The following is a 21,234-nucleotide window of genomic DNA, read 5'->3' as shown; positions in this document are numbered from 1 at the left end:
CAGTGGATTAAATAATAGTGTCTGCTTAAAAACTGTTCAGAGGGTTGGAAGTTTTGGGTTCTCATGAGAGATGAATTAGAAAGTGGAGTGCAACTGAGGCAAAGGTGCGTGACAGAGGAGTGCATGTACATCTTGTGTACATGTATGTAATTATAATTTGTTGTCTGAGTAGTGACTTAATGCTGCATTTGACCGTTGTTCTTTAGTAGTAAACAAATATGCCCAACTGAAATCAGTGAGTGGAAGGCCCACATTTGGAACAAGGATAGAATACAGCTCAAAGTGACTGTTCTAATTTAAGTCTTTAACTGATCCTGTCATTGTTCTTAGAACTCTTTTCATAACTATTTATGAGCTTCATGCATTGCACCAAATCCCAGCCAGCATTAAGATAAATTGGAGAATAGTATGGCTGATCATGCAATCTCTATATGGATAACACATACATTAAGAACTAGTCATCTCAGAAAAGGTTTCCAGATTGAGCCTATATAATGTGTTTACAAATGTGCATATTATTCCTAAAGAGATTTGCTGAGGAGGAAAAAAAACCCAGAAGATTATTTCTCTAAAGAAAACTATATTGTAGTATTACATGAAGCTTATTACATGAAGTGTTAGAGTTAGGAGCTTGGGGAATAATGTAAGTTGGACAGCACATGAAAACTTCACAGCAAATCCTAATAAATATCAGAGTTTAGTAATTTGTACACATTTATTTGGCTCATTTATTTTTATCTAAGAAATTTGCCTAAGAAGCAGCTGTCTCAAAATAGAACACAGTGCTTCCATCAAGCTACCATTCAAATAGTTCTTTGAAACTTCTATTCTGGGTCTATGCAAAATATTTTACATATGCACATATTCTGATATTTATCTATCATCTCAGATTTCCTAATGAAAGTGTCAAGTTGACTGACTAAGACTCTTTGAAAAGGTCCACTTAGTAGCATATTTGTATATTTCTTGCAGACTTTACAGACAGTGAAACTAGCTCCATGTTAATGATTGAACAGTGTTTATTTAACTTAGTACTGTCTGAATAATTATTGTTTTGTGCTTTTGAAGTACCTCTGGTGCAGTGAGGAAATAGTGCTTAAGTGTTTTTTGTGTGGTTTCTGAACTGCAAAATACAAGGTTAAAGAACTGCTTGAAGAATAAAATGTAGATTTCTGTAAAGATTAACAGCAATCAAAATAAGCCTTTAATTACATTAAAAGTACATTCACATCTTTTCCTCAGAAAAGCTCTTGTAACTTGACTTACTATATCTTAAAATTGTTTGAGCAAACATTTTTGTTAATGAACACTTCTAAGAATTTGGAGGTAGAAATTTAAATTGTTGCTCTGAGTTCATAAGCCAGGTACTTTTCAGCAAGTGCTCCTATCTAGTGGGGAGAAATGCCTTATGCTCCTCCAGTCATAACAGTTGTTGGTCCAAATCGTGCAAATAAGTTGTTTGAGTCTGTAAAGAACAATAGGTTGCAGGAAGATGGAAATTAATAGTCTTTTTTTCCTATACATGTACTAACTGCAAAGCTCAGTTAATTTCTTCTTTTCATTGTTATCCTTGCACTCAGTCTTTGCAGTCCTTTAAATGAGTATCCTTTAAATCTTCTATTGACTCTGATGATTGTATGCAAAAGGTTTGTAGGATTTCTGAGGCAGGAACCTTCTTATTTGTCAGTTTGGGAGCACATTCATTCTATCTTATAGCACTGTACTTACAGGTTGGACCTCTCTCGTCCAGCACACTTGGGACTTTATTCTGAATGGAGAAATTTGCCAGACCAGGGGAGGTCCCTTGCCATTAGCTCCCCAGCCCACTGCTGGCTCCATTTCTGACCCCAGCTGGCCCCACTGCCTCCAGCCGGCTGTGCTGCCAGCTCTGGCCGGACTCACTGTACACCAGACCCCCTACCACCAGGCTCCCAGCTGTGCTGCTGGACCTCCCATGCAATGGGTCTCTTGGGCATACCACCAGACCGCACTCCTGCCATGGGGCTCCTGGCCGTGCCTCCAGATCCTTCCCTGTCTTGGGGCTTTCTAGTCTAGGAACATCAGTGGACCTGCTGGACCAGAGTCCCAATTTAGGAAGGTACAATTTGGACTACTCTCACAATAAGTGCATATCCTTGAGTGTTGTATAGAAATCCAGAACTCTCTTCTTTTAGTTGAGGCTGGAATTTACAGTATCAATTGCTAATCAATTGTGAAAATCATTTGCTCCAAATCTTTTAAATCTGATCTGCTCTTGTCATTTGGCAACACTGTATTCTGTTGTGTCAGTAGGTTAGTTTCTACCCATTTTTTTGAGTGTAAGACATGAGTAAGATTATGTATAGGCTAAAGAAGTAATATTGGTTTTTTGTGATGTTTTCAGGAGGGGTCTGTCCAAAGGATCTACAGATGATTGTTTCCCAAGGAAGAGAGGAGATCTTCCAGCAAGTTTTATGAAAAACGTACAGGATGCCATTGACAATTTTACTTGGTATGCAATTACATTAACTTCTGAAATAGCGCTTACTAATAATAGAACAGTGGGCTAAGTATGTTGTTATGAGGTAATCCATTATAGCTAAATATTACAATGTGTCTACAGCAAATTGGGATAATTGACAGATTGCCTAATTATTCCAGAAAAAATGGCTACATTTAATAGTATGCTTTTACACAAGTGTAATACAGTTTCTTTTCACTAAAGTATATTCCCTAACATAATTAAGAATTTCATCAATCATTTTTGGTAAGCTTTTCCTATAGGAATAATAGCTCAAGAAACATAATTTGTTATTACAGGTGATTATTTTCAGATTTCCTCTTGGATTTCATTGGTCATTTCTAGATCATTTTTATGGATGACAGATGTTAAGTGAGGACTTAAATTTTCCAAATAAATATTATGTATGTCATGCAAGAGAAGCAGCAGTTTTGCTAGCTTAGATAGCAAGTAAATTAACCTTTTTATGTATTAGTCTGCTTAACTTAAAGTTTGTCTTCTCTGAATTTCAGCCTGATAACATTTGTCCTTTGTCTGCATTTTCTTTATTTAATACGTTGTACAACCACGATTCTTTGCTTCTCAAAATTTCTCCTTTCCCACTCGAGCCACATTTGCTGAGTTACAAAAAAGAAAAATGTGGGATTTTTATTAAACTATCATTATTGTATCTAAAAACATTTAATCTAGAAAAAGAAACACACTGTACTGCATAGAATACAGATAATCCTAATTTACATAAATTCTCATTTATCAGAGCTCCTGTAAATATCATTATGCTACTGGACTCTGGTGTTCTACAGTCTCAGAGCAAAATGAAGAAGCACAAGCCACCATGGCAAGACCAGGGTCAAACTTCAGAGTTCAGTGAAGAGAAATCTATCTGCTTTTGTGGATCATCTAACTTTAAAAAGGCCTCACTTCAGCTATCTACCATTGCCTAGAAGTTGTCTGGTCTACAGAGATGACTGTATCTTCACTGCACTTCAGTATTGGAGTACAGCCATTTAAAAGTCTTTCGAAAAACTAAAAACCTATAACTGAAAGTTTGGAATGGGTCCACTCTCTGTATTAAGGATGTTAAGGAATGGGTATTTTGCTAACCGTGTAGTTGATACAACTACACGATTAGATGATAAGGGGAGGCTCTCTCCGGGACTGCTGCATCTCGGCATTTTAAATGTACAGTGAAAGCTTTGTTATCTGGCACTCTGTTAACCAGAAAACTTTGTTAACTGGCATTGCCCCTAGCCAAAATACTATCACATCTTCAGGCGCACAGGCCTGGCTTGGTTTACCATGATTGGCTTAACATTATTTAAGAAGCACTAACCATCTTTAACTCAAAATAGAAATGTGAGACCAATTGCCTCACACGACAAAACTACCAATATTAAAAACTTGAGTTTTACTATTATTGTCCATTGGTTTTTCCTAGGTCGATGGGACCCTCAGATAACTGAAACACCCTAATCCCCAAGCATGCCGGATAACACAGGTTTTACTGAAGTAAGAGCCCAAAGGCTCTTTTATCTAATTTATTGAAGAATAGCCCAGTGTCTGACTCTGTAACGAAGGCTCTTACTGCATTTAGAATTCAGAGGTGCAGCATCCCAGACCCGCATGAGCCAGGACTGCTCATTTCCGGCTTGCGCAGGGACCAGTAGCCCCTGTTCGTTGTGGTGTGGCTGGCCTTGGGCAGGGGCTGCTGCTGGAGCAGCCAAACTTGGGGCCAGCTCCAACTGCTGCAAACAGGGGATGTTTCTCAGCAGCAAACCCTATCTGTGGGGGGAGGAGAAAGGGTAGAGGAGAGACCCAGCTTCCCACTGGGACCCCCGCAGACAGAGGTTGCTGCCAGAACAGTCTTTCCCTTCCCTGCTGGCTCTGATAGAGCATAAAATATAATATGTAACAATAACTATAACAAGGGAAAACTAATTGAAACTTTTCTAGTTTTAAAAACTTTGTGTAAGAAATAATGCAAATTGAGCCCATCAGTTTCTAATAGCTTTCAAAGGGTTTGCTTCTTTATGACTTGTACAGTTTTGTCTTCACTGACTTTAAATATGCAGGAAGACAAATTATGAGTCAACAGTGTGATGCTGTTGCAAAAAAAGCAAATATGATTCTAGGTTGTATCAACAGGTGTGTTGTAAGCAAAACTTGTGAAGTCATTCTGCCGCTCTACTCTGCACTAGTTAGGCCTCAGCTGGAGTACTGTGTCCAGTTCTGGGCGCCACATTTCAAGAAAGATGTGGAGAAACTGGAAAGGGTACAGAGAAGAGCGACAAGAATGATTAAAGGTTTAGAGAACATGACCTATGAAGCCAGGCTTTATGAACTGGGCTTGTTTAGTTTGGAAAAAAGAAGATTAAGGGGGGACATGATAGCGGTTTTCAAATATCTAAAAGGGTGTCACAAGGAGGAAGGGAGAAAATTTGTTCCTTTTGGTTTCTGACGACAGGACAAGGAGTAATGGGCTTAAAGTGCAGCAGGGGAGATTTAGATTGGACATTAGGAAAAAATTCCTAACTGTCAGGGGGGTCAAATATTGGAATAAATTGCCAAGGGAGGTGGTGGAATCTCCCTCTCTGGAGATATTTAAGATCAGGTTAGATAGACATCTGTCAGGGATGGTGTAAACAGAGCTTGGTCCTGCCTTGAGGGCGGGGGGCTGGACTCGATGACCTCTTGAGGTCCCTTCCAGTCCTATTATTCTATGATTCTATGATTCTTTCACTAAGTTCCACATAGTGAGTATGTAAGCATGTGTATGGACGCACGTATAAAGTAAATGACTATACCCATGTTCTGGGTGTCCTGGTAATAATTAAAATGATAATAACTCAGCAGTGTAATGCAATAGAGAATATTCCCATCCTACTCTGCCTAGGAGCCCACATCCATATTATTACTCTTATGTAACAGATGGATTTCATAGCATATTCGGAAAGTCACATATCATACAAAGGCATATATCATTAGCAGGGCTTGCTGAACCATGGAAAGCCCTGCTCACCAGCCGCGCTGTTTGGCGATCTGCACATGCGCAGATTGTTCTGCACATGTGCAAATCACCGGAACCCAGCTCTTCCGGGTTGCAATCTACTTGTCACAGGCGAGTAAATTGCATTATTTGTCGAACCCTGATCATTACCATAGACATGCTATGAATACGTGTAATGTTATTTTTAGTAGGTTTGTGTGAATTGCATTTTTTTCTTCTTTTGTTTGTTTTTACAGTGAAACTGTTTCGTCACGGTCTTCTAGCAGTCCTATAACAACAACAGACTTGAATAATTCTTGGTCTGGAATACAAAGCTATACTACTGGCTTTTCTACGGAAAGAAGCTCAATTTACTCTTGGAGGGATGAGGTATGTCAGACATTTTTACTAATAATATTTTATCTAATTTATTGAAGAATAGCCCAATGTCTGTGACTCTGTAACACTGAAATGCTGGCTGTTCCCTCTGGGCAGCGCTGTTGTCTCCCTGGCTGTTCCCTCTGGGCGGTGCTGTTGCCCGAGTCACGTCCTCCCGCCGTGGAGCTCGGCTGACTTCTGCGCGGCTCAGTTGGTCGCTGCAGAGGAGCAAGTGGTGCAAGCAACCGTTTGGGCTTCATGCTCCCCATGCAGCACGGGGAGCGCGGAGCCCAAATGGCTGTTTGGGCTTCGCGGTTCCCCGAGTGAGAGGCAGGAGGGGGAGGAGAAGAGAAAGAGAGAGACTGAGAGAGGGACAGGAGGCGGAGGAGAGCTGAGAGAGAGAGAGAGAGAGAGAGACGGAGCGAGAGACCGGAGGCTCAGGAGAGAAGACCGACGTGGAGAAGAGACCTGAAAATCCCGTCTTATGATGGGCAAATTGGCCAGTTTATTGAAGAAAGATTAAACTATTTTACAGAATACTAAGTATTTGAATAGATGACAGCACATGACACAATTGAAAAGTTACTTTTTCTAGTGCAGGACAGCAGCTATAGCAATAAAGAAAACCAAATTAGTAATTAGGTCATTGTTTAACTCAATTATATTTAGAGTGACTGACAATATTTAAAAAATGTAAAATGTTGTACATTAGATATACTTTTAATTTTAATAAGGTTTTAGATATATTCACTAAAAACAGTCTTATAATTTGTAGGAATTTGATAAAGCTAATACGCAAAGAGTGCATCGGTTATTTTGGGATGTGGATGAAATGTTGTTTGAAGGAAAAGTTAGTTCTCAAATCCAGAGTCTGCAGGTAGAATGTAAAGAGTGGACCAAACGATCTCTCCATCTGAGGTAAGGGAATTTCTTGCTAGAATTAATTCTAACCTATCAGAATTCTGTTTGATTAATTTATGTTTTAGGTATGCCAGTTTGAGCTGTTCTTATTGGATTATATTTATAGTACTATTTCAGAATTGTGTTCAAATTCAACTGTAGCTCAGTGGTAAAACTGTGTGTTAATTCTTCGTCATGCATGGACTCTCAATGCTCTACCGGCTCATGATATTCATCCAGGGCGGGCCTGAGGTATTCTGGTGTCCCGGGCACGGGTGCGCGGCGCCACCCCTGGGTACACGGCGCATGCACGGGCCCGCGCGTGGGAAGCGGGCTTGCCCCCCTAGGGTGCGCAGGCCCACCCCCGGGGCGCACAGCGCATGCGCGGCCCAGCTACGGCCACTGACGCGCAGCCCTGGGCCCACCCCTGCGGTGCACGGTGCAAACGTGGCCCAGTCCAGCCTGGTTGTTGCTGCTGGCTCACGCGCCGGGCCGCGTAGGGCCCCGTGGCTGTGGGGGGAAAGGTGTTGCTGGCTGTCACCACGGGGATGCAGGCAGGCCGGCGCTGCGGGAGCCGGGCGCGTGGAGCCTGATGGCAGCTGTAAGGGATGCTGCGTGCCCCTTACAGCTGCCATCAGGCGCCCCCCATTAGTTGGCGCTCTGGGCAGCTGCCCGGCTTGCGCATGCCTCCGTCCGGCCCTGTACTCATCCTAAGTAATGTAATCATCACAAAAGATTTTATTTTAGTGCAATATCATAAGAATGTGTGCAAATTAATATGGTAAAGAAACATACTTGTCTGAGTACTAACTTTTAATATGTATAGAACACACCTAATAGAACACTGAAAACTATATTTATGAAAACTAACCTTACTGGAAAGACATAGCAAAAACCAGTCTGCCCTGAAATCTGTACAAAGACTATTTTGTCCCATTGAATGCTGTCCTTTTTAGGAGAAGAGAGAAAAGAGTATGTATCCCCTGCAGGGCTATGATAAAGACACTCTCCTGGGTTATATAAACCAATATGAACTGAAGTAAAATGTTAGCAAAGCAACAAGTAATTATATAAATGGAGAGAGATGTACTTAGAAATTGTCTTTGCTGCTTTCATGATAGTGCTAGGTGCCTGGAAAACACAGGGACTGCTCTTTCCTTTCACACAGAGCATAGAAAACTACTTAGTGAGGTCAAGGAGGAAACATGGCCTGGGGTAGGGAGGGGGACTGTCACATAACACCATTATAATGTGCTGCTTTGTGGGAGCACATATGCACACTCTTACTGTTATATGGTAGAGCCACACCATTCTAACAGGAGTGTGTGTGCATAGCTGTACAGTCTAGCCCTTAATCTTTAAAAGAATTTTAGTTTTAAGTTACCACAAAGGGCACGGCCAGTTGATTGCAAGGTGTTCCCAGCTCCTCTTTGTTCCTCCCCACTCTCAGTGAGGAACCTGTGCTGTCGCTACAGTCTCCCACAAAAATACAGCTAGCTCAGGCTTCCTGTGGGATCTGGCACAGAGCCGGATCTGGCACGGACTCCCCCCTGCCCATGCTGCAGGAAAGAAGGCAGCATAGAAAAGGAAGGGAAGACAAAATATGCTCCTCCTCTGCCCACAACAGCACAAGTACTTTCTTGTCTTCCCTTCCTTCCCTGTGCTCCGGTAAAGATGGCGGTGCAGGAACCAGAGTGGCTGGATATGTTAAAGGAGTGCACGTGCGCTTCTTCCAGCACTTCCTGCAGATCCTGCTCCAAGATCCTTGTCCTGGGAGACCCCTAGGTACCAGCCGAGCTGCTCCTGCTCTTCTCCCCTGCCCAGACACTCCACTAGCACCCTTCCCAGGGTCGACACTCACCAGGACCCTGCTGCTGCTCCCTGACTAGACACCTCTACCAGCACCCTGCTCCTGCCCACCTCCCTCCTGACCAGACACCTACCTCCAGCTTGCTCCTGTACCCTGCTTCCCCCCAGATTCCACCCCCATCCCTATCCCACTCACTGGCAGCTCTCTCCTGCATACTGGATCCCTAATTTTTGGCCCCACCTAAGAGCATAGAGGGGCCAAAAATCCACTAACCCTGGAACCCCAGAAGAGTTAATCTGGCCTGCAGCCTTGAACTTCAGTCCTACCTACCGTCCCCTACCACATGGGTCTGGAGTGCCAAGGGAGAGCGGTGTCTCAGTTGGGGCCACATCAGTGAGGCTTAGGGGGATTTGGAGGGGTTGTGTTTTTGCATCTCACTTGCGTGGTCCCCATCTGATTTTACTGTGGGTTAGTGGCCCCTGACCCAAAACAGGTTTCCCGCCATTCTCATAAATAAAGACAATGCTGAAACATGTTGTGTTGGACATAATATTTTATTTAAAAATGAAGCCTGGCCAACAAGCCCCCAGTTGGGGCCATGCCCTCATCTGGCTGCAGCATCATAACATTCCTGCACTCCCCCCCACTGATCCCAACCCTGAGCCCATCATACACCTGAACCCCCTGTCCTGAGCCCCTCACGTCCCCAAACTCCTGCACCTCCCATATCCCCAGTCTTGTTCCACAATACTCCTACACCTTCCACACACTGCAAACCTGTGCCCTGAGCCCATCATACATCCAGCCCCCCCTGCATTGAGCCTCTCAGATACCCCAACCCAAATTCCTGCACCTCCACATCCACAAGCCTGCAGCTTGCTCCAACACCCCAAACCTCCACCTGATCCCAACACTCTCCAGCTTGGAGCCCCCTCCCTGAGCAAGCATTTCCTTCTCCACCTCCTCCTGCATCCAAATCCCCTCCCAGAACTTGCACCTCTCACCCCTTCCTGCACCCAAATTCCTCATTCCCAACTCAGAGCCCACACCTCCTGTCTTAACCCAGTGAGAGTGAGTAAGGGCTGGGGACAGAAAATGATGGAGAGGAGGGCAGTGGAGAGCGCAGGGCCTCAAGGAAGGGTCTTGTGGAAGGGATGGGGTACATCTTGGCTTGCCCTGACATTTAAAAAGGTTGGAGACCACTGCTGTAAGCCATGGTCTACAGTAGGGAGTTATTTCAAAATAACTCCCTTTATTTTGAAATAACAAGCGGAGTGTCCACACTACCAAGCCTGCTTTCCATGAGGAATAATGTTTACTTTGAAATAGTGGTAGTGTGGATGCTCCACTGCTGCTACAGGCAGTCCCCGGGTTACGTACAAGATAGGGACTGTAGGTTTGTTCTTAAGCTGAATTTGTATGTAAGTCGGAACTGGCGTCCAGATTCAGCCACTGCTGAAACTGACCAGCGGCTGACTACAGGAAGCCCGAGGCAGAGTTGCTCTGCCCCAGGCTTCCTAGAATCAGCCACTGATCAGTTTCAACAGCGGCTGAATCTGGAGGCCTGGGACAGAGCAGCTGGGGCGCTGCCGGGTAGGTCCCCGCAGCGCCTCACCTCGGCGCTGCAAGGACCAACCCAGCAGCACCCCAGCTGCTCTACCCCAGGTGTCCCCAAGTCAGCTGCTGCTGAAACTGATCAGCGGCTGATTCCAGGAAGCCCGGGGCAGAGCAACTCTGCCTCGGGCTTCCTGTAGTCAGCCGCTGGTCAGTTTCAGCAGCGGCTGACTTGGGGACACCTGGGGCAGAGCAGCTGGGGTACTGCTGGGTTGGTCCAGTAGCGCTGCACCTCGGTGCTGTGGGACCAACCCGGCAGCGCCCCAGCTACTCTACCCCAGGCATCGGCGAGAAAAGCCTGGTCTGCTGGGGGGGGGGGGGGGAGGTGCACTAGCTGCGCCCCCCCCCCCCCCAGCAGACCAGGGAGACGCGGGTGGCAGGACCGCCGAGATGTGCCGCAGTCCTGATGCCCGCGTCCTCCGCGGCTTTGCTCAGTGTCTCCCTGGTCTGCTGGGGGCCCCCCCTAGCAGACTAGGGAGACGCAGAGCGGCTTTTCTCGCCGCGGAGAACGCGAGCGGAGGGACCGCGGTGCGTCTGGGCGGTCCCGCTGCCCGCGTCCTCCACGGCGAGAAAAGCCCCGTTCGTATGTAGGGATCCGATGTAAGTTGAATCCACGTAACCCTGCCTGTATTTCAAAATAACTACTCCCCAGAGTCAGTCACAGTAATCATTCCCCAGTGCTTCTTGGGACTCTAAGTCAAAGTAGCATGTCCACATTAAGGGAGCCTGCTGCGGATTAATTTTGAAGTTTCCCTGTAGTGTGAACACACTGTTTTGAAATAGTTGTTTCAGGGTTATTATTTCAAAGTTTTTATTCAAAACTAATAGTGTTACAGGACCACATGTGTTTTTACCAAATGTCATTGAAAAAAAATTTAGAATGTGGTGCTGAGGGTGACAGTGTTCCCTTTAATAACCAATAAAACCTATAACTCTTCATGCAAATTAGGAGACATACTTAAACTTGAAGCACTATTTCCATATTGCTGTAGAAAATCTTTCCTTTTTAAAAATTCTATAAAAATTCACAAGCAATTTGGAAATCTGCTGTTGTGAAGAAGTGTAGCTAATTCAGTATATTCATTTTCTGCTGATAATATTTTCAAAGTTTTTTCACAGATTTCATATGAATGTTGGGTACTTATGATTAGTTTTGATAATAGTGTAAAAAACAAATGGAAGTTATTACTGAGCTCCAGGAAATAAGTAGGCTGATTCAAATCTACCTATACATGATTCAAGAGAGAAATATATTAACTTAACTTCAGACAATTTAAAGATTATAGATCAGATAGTAGAGAGACAAGATGTGTGAAGTTTACATCTCTTATTGGACCAACTTCTATTGGTGAGAGGGATAAGTTGGTCCAATAAAAGATATTACCTCATTCACTTTGTTTCTCTAATATCCCGGGTCTGACAGTTACCACCCTGGATAGACCTGATTTGGAGCTTGTCATTAACTAGTTTGTTAAGTTGTGGAAAAAAGAAGTATCAGTAGATAAGAAAGCTTGATATGGTGGTCCTTATGTTCTTCTCAAGTCTGGGTTGTTTCTGTATGCTCCCTTTCTTCCCCAGGACTCTGCTGAAGCCTCTCGTGCAAACACCTAATTGTTAAGGATTGCAGGTGCCTGTCAGGACTGGGGATGGAGATTGGAAGCAGTTGTTCCGAGTGACTGGCTCCCATGAGAACTTGGTAGATTTCTGCTTGGAAATTTGTACAAGTTAATGAGTGAACCAACATTAACTTTGCCTCAGCAACCTTCTACCCTGTCAAATGGGGAATAGTGCACAGCTGTAGCACTATAGCAACATGATTTCTGAAGGATCCATCCTACTAGCGGAGGAGGCATTAGTGAGGGAGCCACACAAAGTTATCATTATGTAGTCTTGAGAATCCATTGCATTGGCCCTTCTCTTTGGATATTCTGTGAATCTTTGGGCTTTGTAGTTCAGACCCATTCCCTGTCCCTTGAGTGTAACATTCTTGCAGACCCTCTCTTGAAGATTTCTCAGAACTATTTCCTCCCACCCCTGCACATAGACATAGATTTTTAAAAAATAAATTAAGTTTGGAAGGTTTTTTTTCTAAAAGATCTGCTCTTGGAATTATTTTGTGGTAGTTCTGTGGCCTATGTTATATAGGAGGTCAGACTAGATGATCACAGTGGTCTCTTCTGCCCTTGGAATTTGAATTTCTGGCAAGGAATGGAAAAAATTGTTGTGATTTAGAAAAACCCCTGTCAGCTCTAGAAGAAATATTTACAAGTACAGAAAGTTCTGCAAACATTCCAGCGCTTAAGTGCAGGTGCCAAGAGGGTGTATTTTAGGGAACTTTGTACTAACTGGTCTTGAAAAATGCATGGCGTACCGTGTACAAAAATAGTTAACTCTGAGATTTAAAACAAAAAACAATACCTTTAGTTCTCAGTCAGGGTTACATTGTGAATACCTTTACTCACATTTTTGAGCAGTTAAAGGAATTGCCCCATTCACTCAAGTGGGATTGCTGCTGTGAGTAAATGTTTGCCAGTATAAGAGGTTCACAATCGGTCCTTCCATTTTCTGTAAATTATGTAAATTATACTGGTTTCCATTTGAACAGGTAGCATATGTAGTTGCTTATATAGGGTTTGAAAATTGCCATTGACGGCAATAGGCACAAGATCAAACCTATTAAAAGAAAAGGCCTTTTTGCTACTGAGTCTGTTTATAAGGTGGGGAATATTTAATTATTAATGAGCTATGAACATTACGTAGAACTTCCTTATTTACAGTGCCGTTCAGTGAAAAAATAGGAGATTCTCAAGGAAAAGTTTCCTAGTATTGAAAGAACCTGATAATCTCAGATTCAATTATACAAATTCCTGCTGTTACCTGTAAACTCCCCCAAGAACCCTTGCAAATGTTCACTGGAAAACAATATAATAATTAATGAGCATTAATCAGGTAAATAATGACACAAAATTGTCTGTTTCACAAAGTGGCTATGTTTACATTAAAAGTAAAATAACTTGTTTCTCAATTGCAACTCACACACCGAATCCTTATCTGGTCCAAATTTCAGGAACCTGTACATTAGCAGCCTCCCTAATAAACATTTTGGATCAGAATCTTTGTCCTCAGGGATGTCACTTTGTTTTACCAGAATTGTGCAGTGTGATGTTAAAGTTACTCTGTAGGAATAGTGTTTTCTATCTATTTTAAAAATGTATCTTCATAAGTTGTCTGATGGACTGTTGATAGATGTGAATGTGTTCTATTGTCCTTTCAGTAAATGTCTGCTTATTTTTAAAGCTAGATCCTCAACTAATTTAAATCAGCATAGCTCTACTGACTTCAGTGCAGCTACTTCACTTCGTGTTATCCGAAGATTGGGCCTGTTGTTTCCATTAATTGCTCAGAATAAACGCATAGGAGCTATTATCAAATTATTTCTACCTAGTTGGTGGTGTTACAGATATCTGTATTTTTTCACTTTGCTGCATTTCCAGTTAACCAGATTTGATTCTATGTAACAATTTGCATTTTGTATTTTGCAGGATTTTAGGAAAACAGCTCCTTTTTCCTAATGATGAAAGCTTTCAGCATTTTCGGAGCAGAATTACTAGCTCTGTGTATACCAGATCTTTACCAGGCCTCTGTGAAAGCACTAGTAACACGAAAGAGTATGTTCAACAGTTTTGTATGTGCTTTGTTTTAAGCATTTACAGTGACATTACATTTATGTATATTCTTAATATTTACAGCAACTAAAATGTAACAACATTAATATAATAAATCTTTAATTACAAATAAACAAATATTACTGCTTATAGATGAGCAAATAAGTGAAAGTTTGTGTATCAAACAATTCTCTTGATTGTGCAGCAATTGTGTACTAGGCTTTTAAGACCTTACCAGGATATCATTTCACATGCTGTCTTTTTGTAGTGGAAATAAATTGTACTTATTCAAAAGCACTTCTCTTTGATCTGTCATATCTTTTCATAATTTTATAGATCTATTATTTTAACAGCCTTAAAACAATTCAGCAGCTGCCTATTTACACTTTTTTCATGTATATTTAATTGTAATTCTTTTGTTTCAGGCTGTGCATTTCGGGATCTAAACTGGTTCCAATCGTATCACCAGTACACAGATCATTAGACTATAGTTCCCCAAGGATTTCTGTTTCTGACTCATCTGAGTATTCATTCCTGGAAGAGGAAATCTTTGAGGTGGATGGAAAAATTGAAGAATATTTTGCTTTTGACAACAAGGAACTGTAAATAAATTATATATTGCTTCTCTCTAAACGTTCTTCCAATTGATTTAAAAAATTGCTTAGTCCTCACTCTCAGCTGTGGTTCAGGAATACACAATGTAGCTCCAAAAGGGGGATGCAAAAGAGATTTTAAGCTCCCTTTCTGCCCTCCCATGCTATTTTATGTGTTCCCCGGCATACGTTAAGGCAGCCTGAATAGGATCATGAGAGTACAGGGGAACCACAATCCTGCTACTGACTACAGGATGGGGAAGTGATGGTATAGAAATCATTAAGCTCACTCCACAAGAGAGGATCTCCTATTACTGAATGACTGATCCTTCTGCGGCTAGCTACACCATCTTAGAAGTAACTTTCCAACATTCCATGTAGAATGCAGCCCAGGATGGGGCCTTTCTGAATCAAGATTATCGAGATTGTTTTTAGTATAATTTTTTCCCCATTTTTAAATTGTAATATGACACCGTTAATGTAAGAACAAGCATAGAATAAAATTTGGTTCCGGAAAGCTCTTTTCGTGCTACATGTATCATGAGGCAGTGAGTTAAAGTTCTATATTGCACCTGTTCCCCAGTCCAGACAGGAAAAGAGGGAAATAAAGTGGGGTGAAAATTAGGGATGTTAGATATCAGGTAATTGAATAGTTGTGTAACCACACAAAATATTGTTGGTTATATCATTATTTGATAGTCTGTGGGGGCACTCCCAGAGAGCCCCCTGCTATCCCATGCTGTTGCCTCTGTGTCACTATGGGGTGGCAGGTGGAGCCAATCTGCAAGGGGAGCCAATTTAAAAACCAGCAGCTCCCCTCTTAGACCAGCTGCCTGCCACCCTGCGCTGCTGCCTTTGATACAGAGACAGCAGTGTGGGATGGCAGCAGTCCCTGTCCATGGGGAGCCCAGGGTCACTGCGGACAGGGGCTGCTGCCACACCACACTGCTTCCTGTGTATCAGTCTCCCATTCCCCCATCCCCAGCACTGCTGTCTCTTATAGGAGGCACCAAGGCAGGGATAGGAAGGTCTGCGGAGATGGCTTGAAAGCCGACTCCCTGCGTGTATTGGTTCCAGCCTACCCCCTTCACCTTGTGCGCTGCTCCCTCTCTATTAGAGATTGGGGGCAGGCATCATGGGGAGCCATCTTTTAAGCTAATTCCTCATGGGCACAAGCTCCAGTTCTCCCACCACCCACTGTCTCTGATACAGAGGCAGCAAAGGGGAGGGAAATGCGTGTAGTTGACAAGATAAACCAATAAGCCCCAGTATGCTTTTTCATGCTGCTACCACGATAATAGAAGTGCCATTTAACCAGCAAGAGGCAACAAAACAAAGTAAACCAATTCATAATTTCAATTTCGAGTGGTTGTTTTCTTCCCACAGGACTTGGGTCATGAATAAAAAGAAATTTTGCAGTTTTAATTATAAATTTATTTCATGCTTTTCTATATCCATAAGGAAATATGTTAGATTCAGTGTTTGTGTTAACAAAAACAGGTAGAACTTGATAATAAAACTCAGTTTGCTTCAATCATTAGTGATGATGAGAGTTTGGAACAAAAGAAAGGCCAGCTTGCTCGAAGGAGGAATAAAGGTGGCATTCCTCCTGTTTCTCCCAATGCCTGTATCAAAGACACAGTGGCTGCTGAAATATTTGATTGTGTCTGGAGGAATATAGTTGAAATATTGGAGGAGCTGATTAGAAAAAATTGGGAAACTGCTATCACAGGTACTTGGAGTTTTTATAGATGGCACTTATAGAATTGTACTTGAAACAGTAATTTTGTATTAATTAAATATGGCTTAAGAAACTTATTATTATCAGTAAATATCCGTGGCTGTGTCTTCATTGGCACACTTTTCCGGAAAAGGGATGCTAATGAGACCAGTCGGAATTGCAAATGCCCCGGGGATTTAAATTTTCCCCGCGGCATTTGCATGAACATAGCTGCCGCTTTTTTCCGGCTCGGGGCTTTGCCGGAAAAAAGCACCAGTCTAGACAGGGATCTTGCGGAAAATAAACCCTTTTCCGCAAGATCCCTTATTCCTACTTAAAATCAGGAATAAGGGATCTTCATGCAAATGCCGCGGGAAAAATTTAAATCCCCGGGGCATTTGCAATTCCGACTGGTCTCATTAGCATCCCTTTTCCGGAAAAGGGTGCCAATGTAGACACAGCCCGTGTGTTTTGCGTGGAACTTTATAAAATGCAAATGGAAAGATTCATATTGAATTAAGTTGGCTTTGAATCAGGTCCACTAAGGGTATGTCTAGACTACATGGCTCTGTCGCCAGAGCCAGGTAGATTAGTTTATTAGACATACCCAAATGAAGCAGCGATTTAAAGAATCGCTGCTTCATTTAAATGAAAATGGCTGCTGTGCTGTGCCGATCAGCTGTTTGGCAGCACAGCGCTGTAATCTGGACGCTCCGTGGTCGACATCAGAGGCATTTGTTGACCTCCCTGGTAAACCTCATCGCACAAGGCATACTGGGGAAGTCGACAAATGCCTTTGATGTCGACCGTGGAGCATCCAGAGTACAGCGTTGTGTCGCCAAACAGCTGATCAGCACAGTGTGGAAGCCATTTTAATTTAAATGAAGCAGTGATTCTTTAAATCGCTGCTTCATTTGGGTATTTCTCGTAAACTAATCTACATGGCTTTGTCGCCACAGCCATGTAGTCTAGACATACCTTAAGAGAGGAGCTGAAACAAAAAACAGGACTGTGTAGCACTTTAAAGACTAACAAGATGGTTTAATAGCTTTCATGGGCCAGACCCACTTCCTCAGATCAAATAGTGGAAGAAAATTGTCACAACCATATATACCAAGGGATACAATTAAAAAAAATGAACACATATGAAAAAGACAAATCAAATTTCAGAACAGAAGGGGGATGGAGGCGGGAAGGGGGGCAGGTAAATGTCAGTGAGCTAATGATATTAGAGGTGATAATTGGGGAAGCTATCTTTGTAATGGGTAAGATAATTAGCGTCTTTATTCAAATTTGAGTGTAAAGTGTCAAATTTAAGCATGAATGACAATTCAGAGGATTCTCTTTCAAGTGAAGTCTTAAAAGGTCTTTGAAGCAGGATGCAGGTAATCAAGTCGTTGAGACAATGTCCTTTCTGGTTGAAATGGCAAGAAACTGTTTTTTCTTTGTGATCCTGTCTGTTATCTGTTTTGTGGGCATTGATCCTTTGGCGAAGTGTCTGAGACGTTTGTCCAATGTACATAGCGGACGGACACTTTCGGCACATGATTGCATAAATTATATTTCTGGATGCGCAGGAATACGTGTTCTTGATCTTATAACTCACTTGGTTGGGTCCAACTTGTTAGTCTTTAAAGTGCTACACAGTCCTGGTTTTTGTTTCAGCTGCACCAGACTAACACAGCTACATTTCTACTACTAAGAGAGGAGCGCACTCACAAGAAGTGCCCTCAGTGCAAGTGGCAGAAATAGATCACTGGTTCAATATGTAACATGATGCCCTTTGGAAAGCCTTCAGCAGTAGGGATTTAATTTGAGTATCTAAAAGCATTAGCCTCTAATATTTAAATTAAAAGACCCAAGTCTGTTAGCAAACCACTGTATTGCTCAAATTCTGTATAGTTCAGCCACTAGAGGGAGAGAGAGCCATGCTGTTTGGTATGTTCAGATTAGCACAGGATGAAAGAGCATAGTTCACTATGATTACATTTAACTCTTCCTAGTGTTTTAACCGTCTATGCATAGAGAAGCAGAAGGCAAAGAACTAATTTGTGGTGAAATTTTGTCCTCTAGTGTGTACATGGGGTTTCCTTCATAAGCTAAAGAAGGAGGTTTATGTTTGCTACCAAGTTTGCTACCTTTTCCTGTAAGAAAATAGGCTACTAAGCTAAATATGTGGGCTAGAACTGTTAAGAAATTTAATGGTATGATAGAAATAACATAATGGATTATACCATCTGGAAAAGTAGCAATATAGATTTTGCTAGGATGGAATGGGCTAAGAGGACATTTGGTTGCTTCTGTTCATACATTTTTCTGTTTCTAACACACCTTACATGGGCATATTTCAATAACAATCCAGCTGTTTTACCAGTGTTTTCCAAAAAAAGGCAAATTGCCTCTCTTCCACATACATGGCCCAACTGATTTAACATTGACAGAAAAAGTATAGTCATTTTGAAAATATTTTTTTTAGAAATAAATGCTTTTAATCTGACATCTAGATTATGTTTAAACATCATGAAGACTTAAATTAAAACTAATCTAAGGCAGAATGTCATAATATTATTATAAATGTTGAACACTGTTTATCTAGCAGATAATGTCAAATCTGAGTCACTGAGATTTACCTACCATTATCAATTTGTATAACTGCATAAAATTTTGTTTCTTATTTACTTGAATATTCTACACTGGTGCAGAGAATGATAAGCAGGTGGAGAAATTGAAAGCTATTACAAGTAAATTGCCACATCTACTGATCTCCCGTATTACAGCAGATACAGCAAGTGTCCCCCCCCAAGAGGCTCTGAGTCACGAAGCACATCTTTTGGTTCACATTTTGTTCCAGCTCAGGTAAAATATTGTTCCACAAAACAGAATTTTGTTTTCACTTGGCCTAGGCCTATTCTAGCTTAGATCAGAAAAGTTTCCATTTTATTGATTATATGTGTCTAAGGTATTTAGTTTGACTTGTCACCTTTTGAGTATATTTTAACACCCCCCTCCCCCACATCATTGTTATAATTTTTTTATTTGGACTCGTTAGTGCCTGAAGACCCCAGTTAGCCTCATTGTGGTAGATGCTATAAAACCAGATAGCAGTACTCTCTATTCTTTCATAGAAATCATACCTTTTATATTGAGGGGCAACTCTTTCCTTTCAGTAGAACTACAAAAGAACTTCCCTGCAAGCTGCGTGTGATGTTCTAGTGTAACGTCACTTGTTCAAAAACCTGTAACGTCAGATTGTCTTAGTTGTGCCTCTCCTTTCTCTGCCCTTCCCTCCCCTCCATTCCCCAGGGCATTATGGATTGGTGGACAAAGGAGACTTGTTCAGTATTTCTGCCTGAATGTTGGACCTTGGGAATCCTGGGTTCTTTTTGAGTTTCTGGAGATGAACATGCTCCTGCAATTACATATGCTTCTTCTTCTTTCCTCTAGTCCAGTGTTTCTGAAAGTGGTGTGCGAAACCACTTTGAAAAACCTGTAAACTGGCCATGCTGGTTTGTTTATTTACTGGCGCCTCTGCCAGGGAGCCTCATGGCTCCTATGGCTCTGTTTCGCCATTTGCAGCAAAGGAAGCCGCGGGAAGTGGCATAGGCCAGCCTGCTGTTCCCACGGTTCCCCTTGACTGCAAATGGTGAAACGAGCCAATAGGAGCTCTGAGGCTCCATGGCTGCAGCACTGTTAAATAAATACACTGGTGCGGCCAGTTAAAAGATTTCTCAAAGTGGTTTTGTGGACCACTTTGAGAGACACTGCTCTAGTCTGTACCTTTCTGACTCTGTCTCCTATGCTTCTGTTTCTCCTAGCTTATCCCTATTGCCATCCAGCATGTTCCTGCCCCTGCATTTCGTCAGCTTTCTTCTTTTCCTTCCTGATTCTGAGGCATCTGCAGAGGTAGCTTTGAGAACACAGAAAAGACAGTCTGTCTAAGTTGTGGTGCTTGTTCCTTTAGTGGCCCAGCAGCCAGGAAGAGTAACTGCAAAACAAAATAAAACCAACCCCATCCACCAGAAAAAAAATCCTTTTCAGCCCTTGCAATCTTGAGTAGGAGTATGCCCTGTGAAAATGGAATATTTTGAGAATTTAGCTGCCATTTTTTACCAAACCTTTTTTGTGCAATTGCAAATAGAATAATCAGTTGTTTATAATGTGCCCAAATTTGGATGGATTTTCATAGGTGCATTTCATACCCTCTCAGCAACTCCTCTGCTAAATACTTGAGTCACTACCCAAAGAATGATGGTGGTAGAGTTTCTCTGTAAAGTGGTTGTAAGAATTTTTAACATTAACAAAACATATTTTCCCTAACCTCATTCTTAGAAACGGCTGAACCATTTATATACATGGTATACACCTCATAAAAACTATGAAGTAAACATATGAAGTAGACACCTCATAAAAACTAAGCTTAGAAAAAAAATTTCAGACAAAGTGGTAGGGCCCTGTTTTCAGTTATTTACAATAGAATGGAAAAACAACTTTAATTAAAGTAATTGCTGCCAAATCTGCCTATAATATATATAATGGAGGTACATGTTACTTACCTTTGCAGTGATAATATTAAATAATTGTTTCTTGTAATATGTATTGTTAGTCTTAGTTCTCAAGCTTTGTTTTATAGAGTTATTAACTATTATTTATTTGCATTTTATCTTGTATATGGGAGAAATGTTTCATTATGATCTGAAGTGGCATTTCTCTTTGCATACTGTTTTTAAGCATCTTTTGACCTAACTATTTAGGGGTTCAGTTTTTTGGAGCCGCCGTCCAGAAAAGGTAATGAGAATGAAAAGTTAAATGCTTTGTTTCTCTTTCTTTAGGTTCACCGTTTCTCTAGCAATTTCTATAGTGATTTAAATGGCGTGATGACAATTCAAGCTAAACCACTCCAACAGAGGCATACAAGCTTGGCAGACAAGATACAGTAAGTATTAGTATACTTTTTTATGCTGTACCTTATTATTTTGGCCATATAAAATATGCTTTTCAAAGATCTAATTGAATATGCTGACTTCTTTCTGCCAATAATAGATATGTCTTAGTTTTAATTGGTATATGT

General features: G+C 41.8%; 1 protein-coding gene across 1 annotated transcript in view; it reads left to right on the top strand.

Moving 5' to 3' along the window:
• The window catches only part of FAM149A (family with sequence similarity 149 member A), a 73,113-nt gene that overhangs the window by 38,026 nt on the left and 13,853 nt on the right, over positions 1 to 21,234 (top strand). Inside the window, 9 exon segments of the mRNA XM_006128458.5 lie at positions 2,384 to 2,491; positions 5,744 to 5,876; positions 6,640 to 6,782; positions 13,731 to 13,856; positions 14,279 to 14,455; positions 15,988 to 16,178; positions 18,869 to 18,958; positions 18,961 to 19,022; positions 20,996 to 21,099. Coding sequence (XP_006128520.3) covers positions 2,384 to 2,491; positions 5,744 to 5,876; positions 6,640 to 6,782; positions 13,731 to 13,856; positions 14,279 to 14,455; positions 15,988 to 16,178; positions 18,869 to 18,958; positions 18,961 to 19,022; positions 20,996 to 21,099 — 1,134 coding nt within the window.

The sequence above is a fragment of the Pelodiscus sinensis genome, chromosome 4 (assembly GCF_052426305.1).
Source record: "Pelodiscus sinensis isolate ZL-2025 chromosome 4, ASM5242630v1, whole genome shotgun sequence".
Classification (NCBI taxonomy): domain Eukaryota; kingdom Metazoa; phylum Chordata; order Testudines; family Trionychidae; genus Pelodiscus; species Pelodiscus sinensis.
Note: the sequence above shows the minus strand (reverse complement) of the source record. Positions and strands in the feature narration are given on the sequence as shown.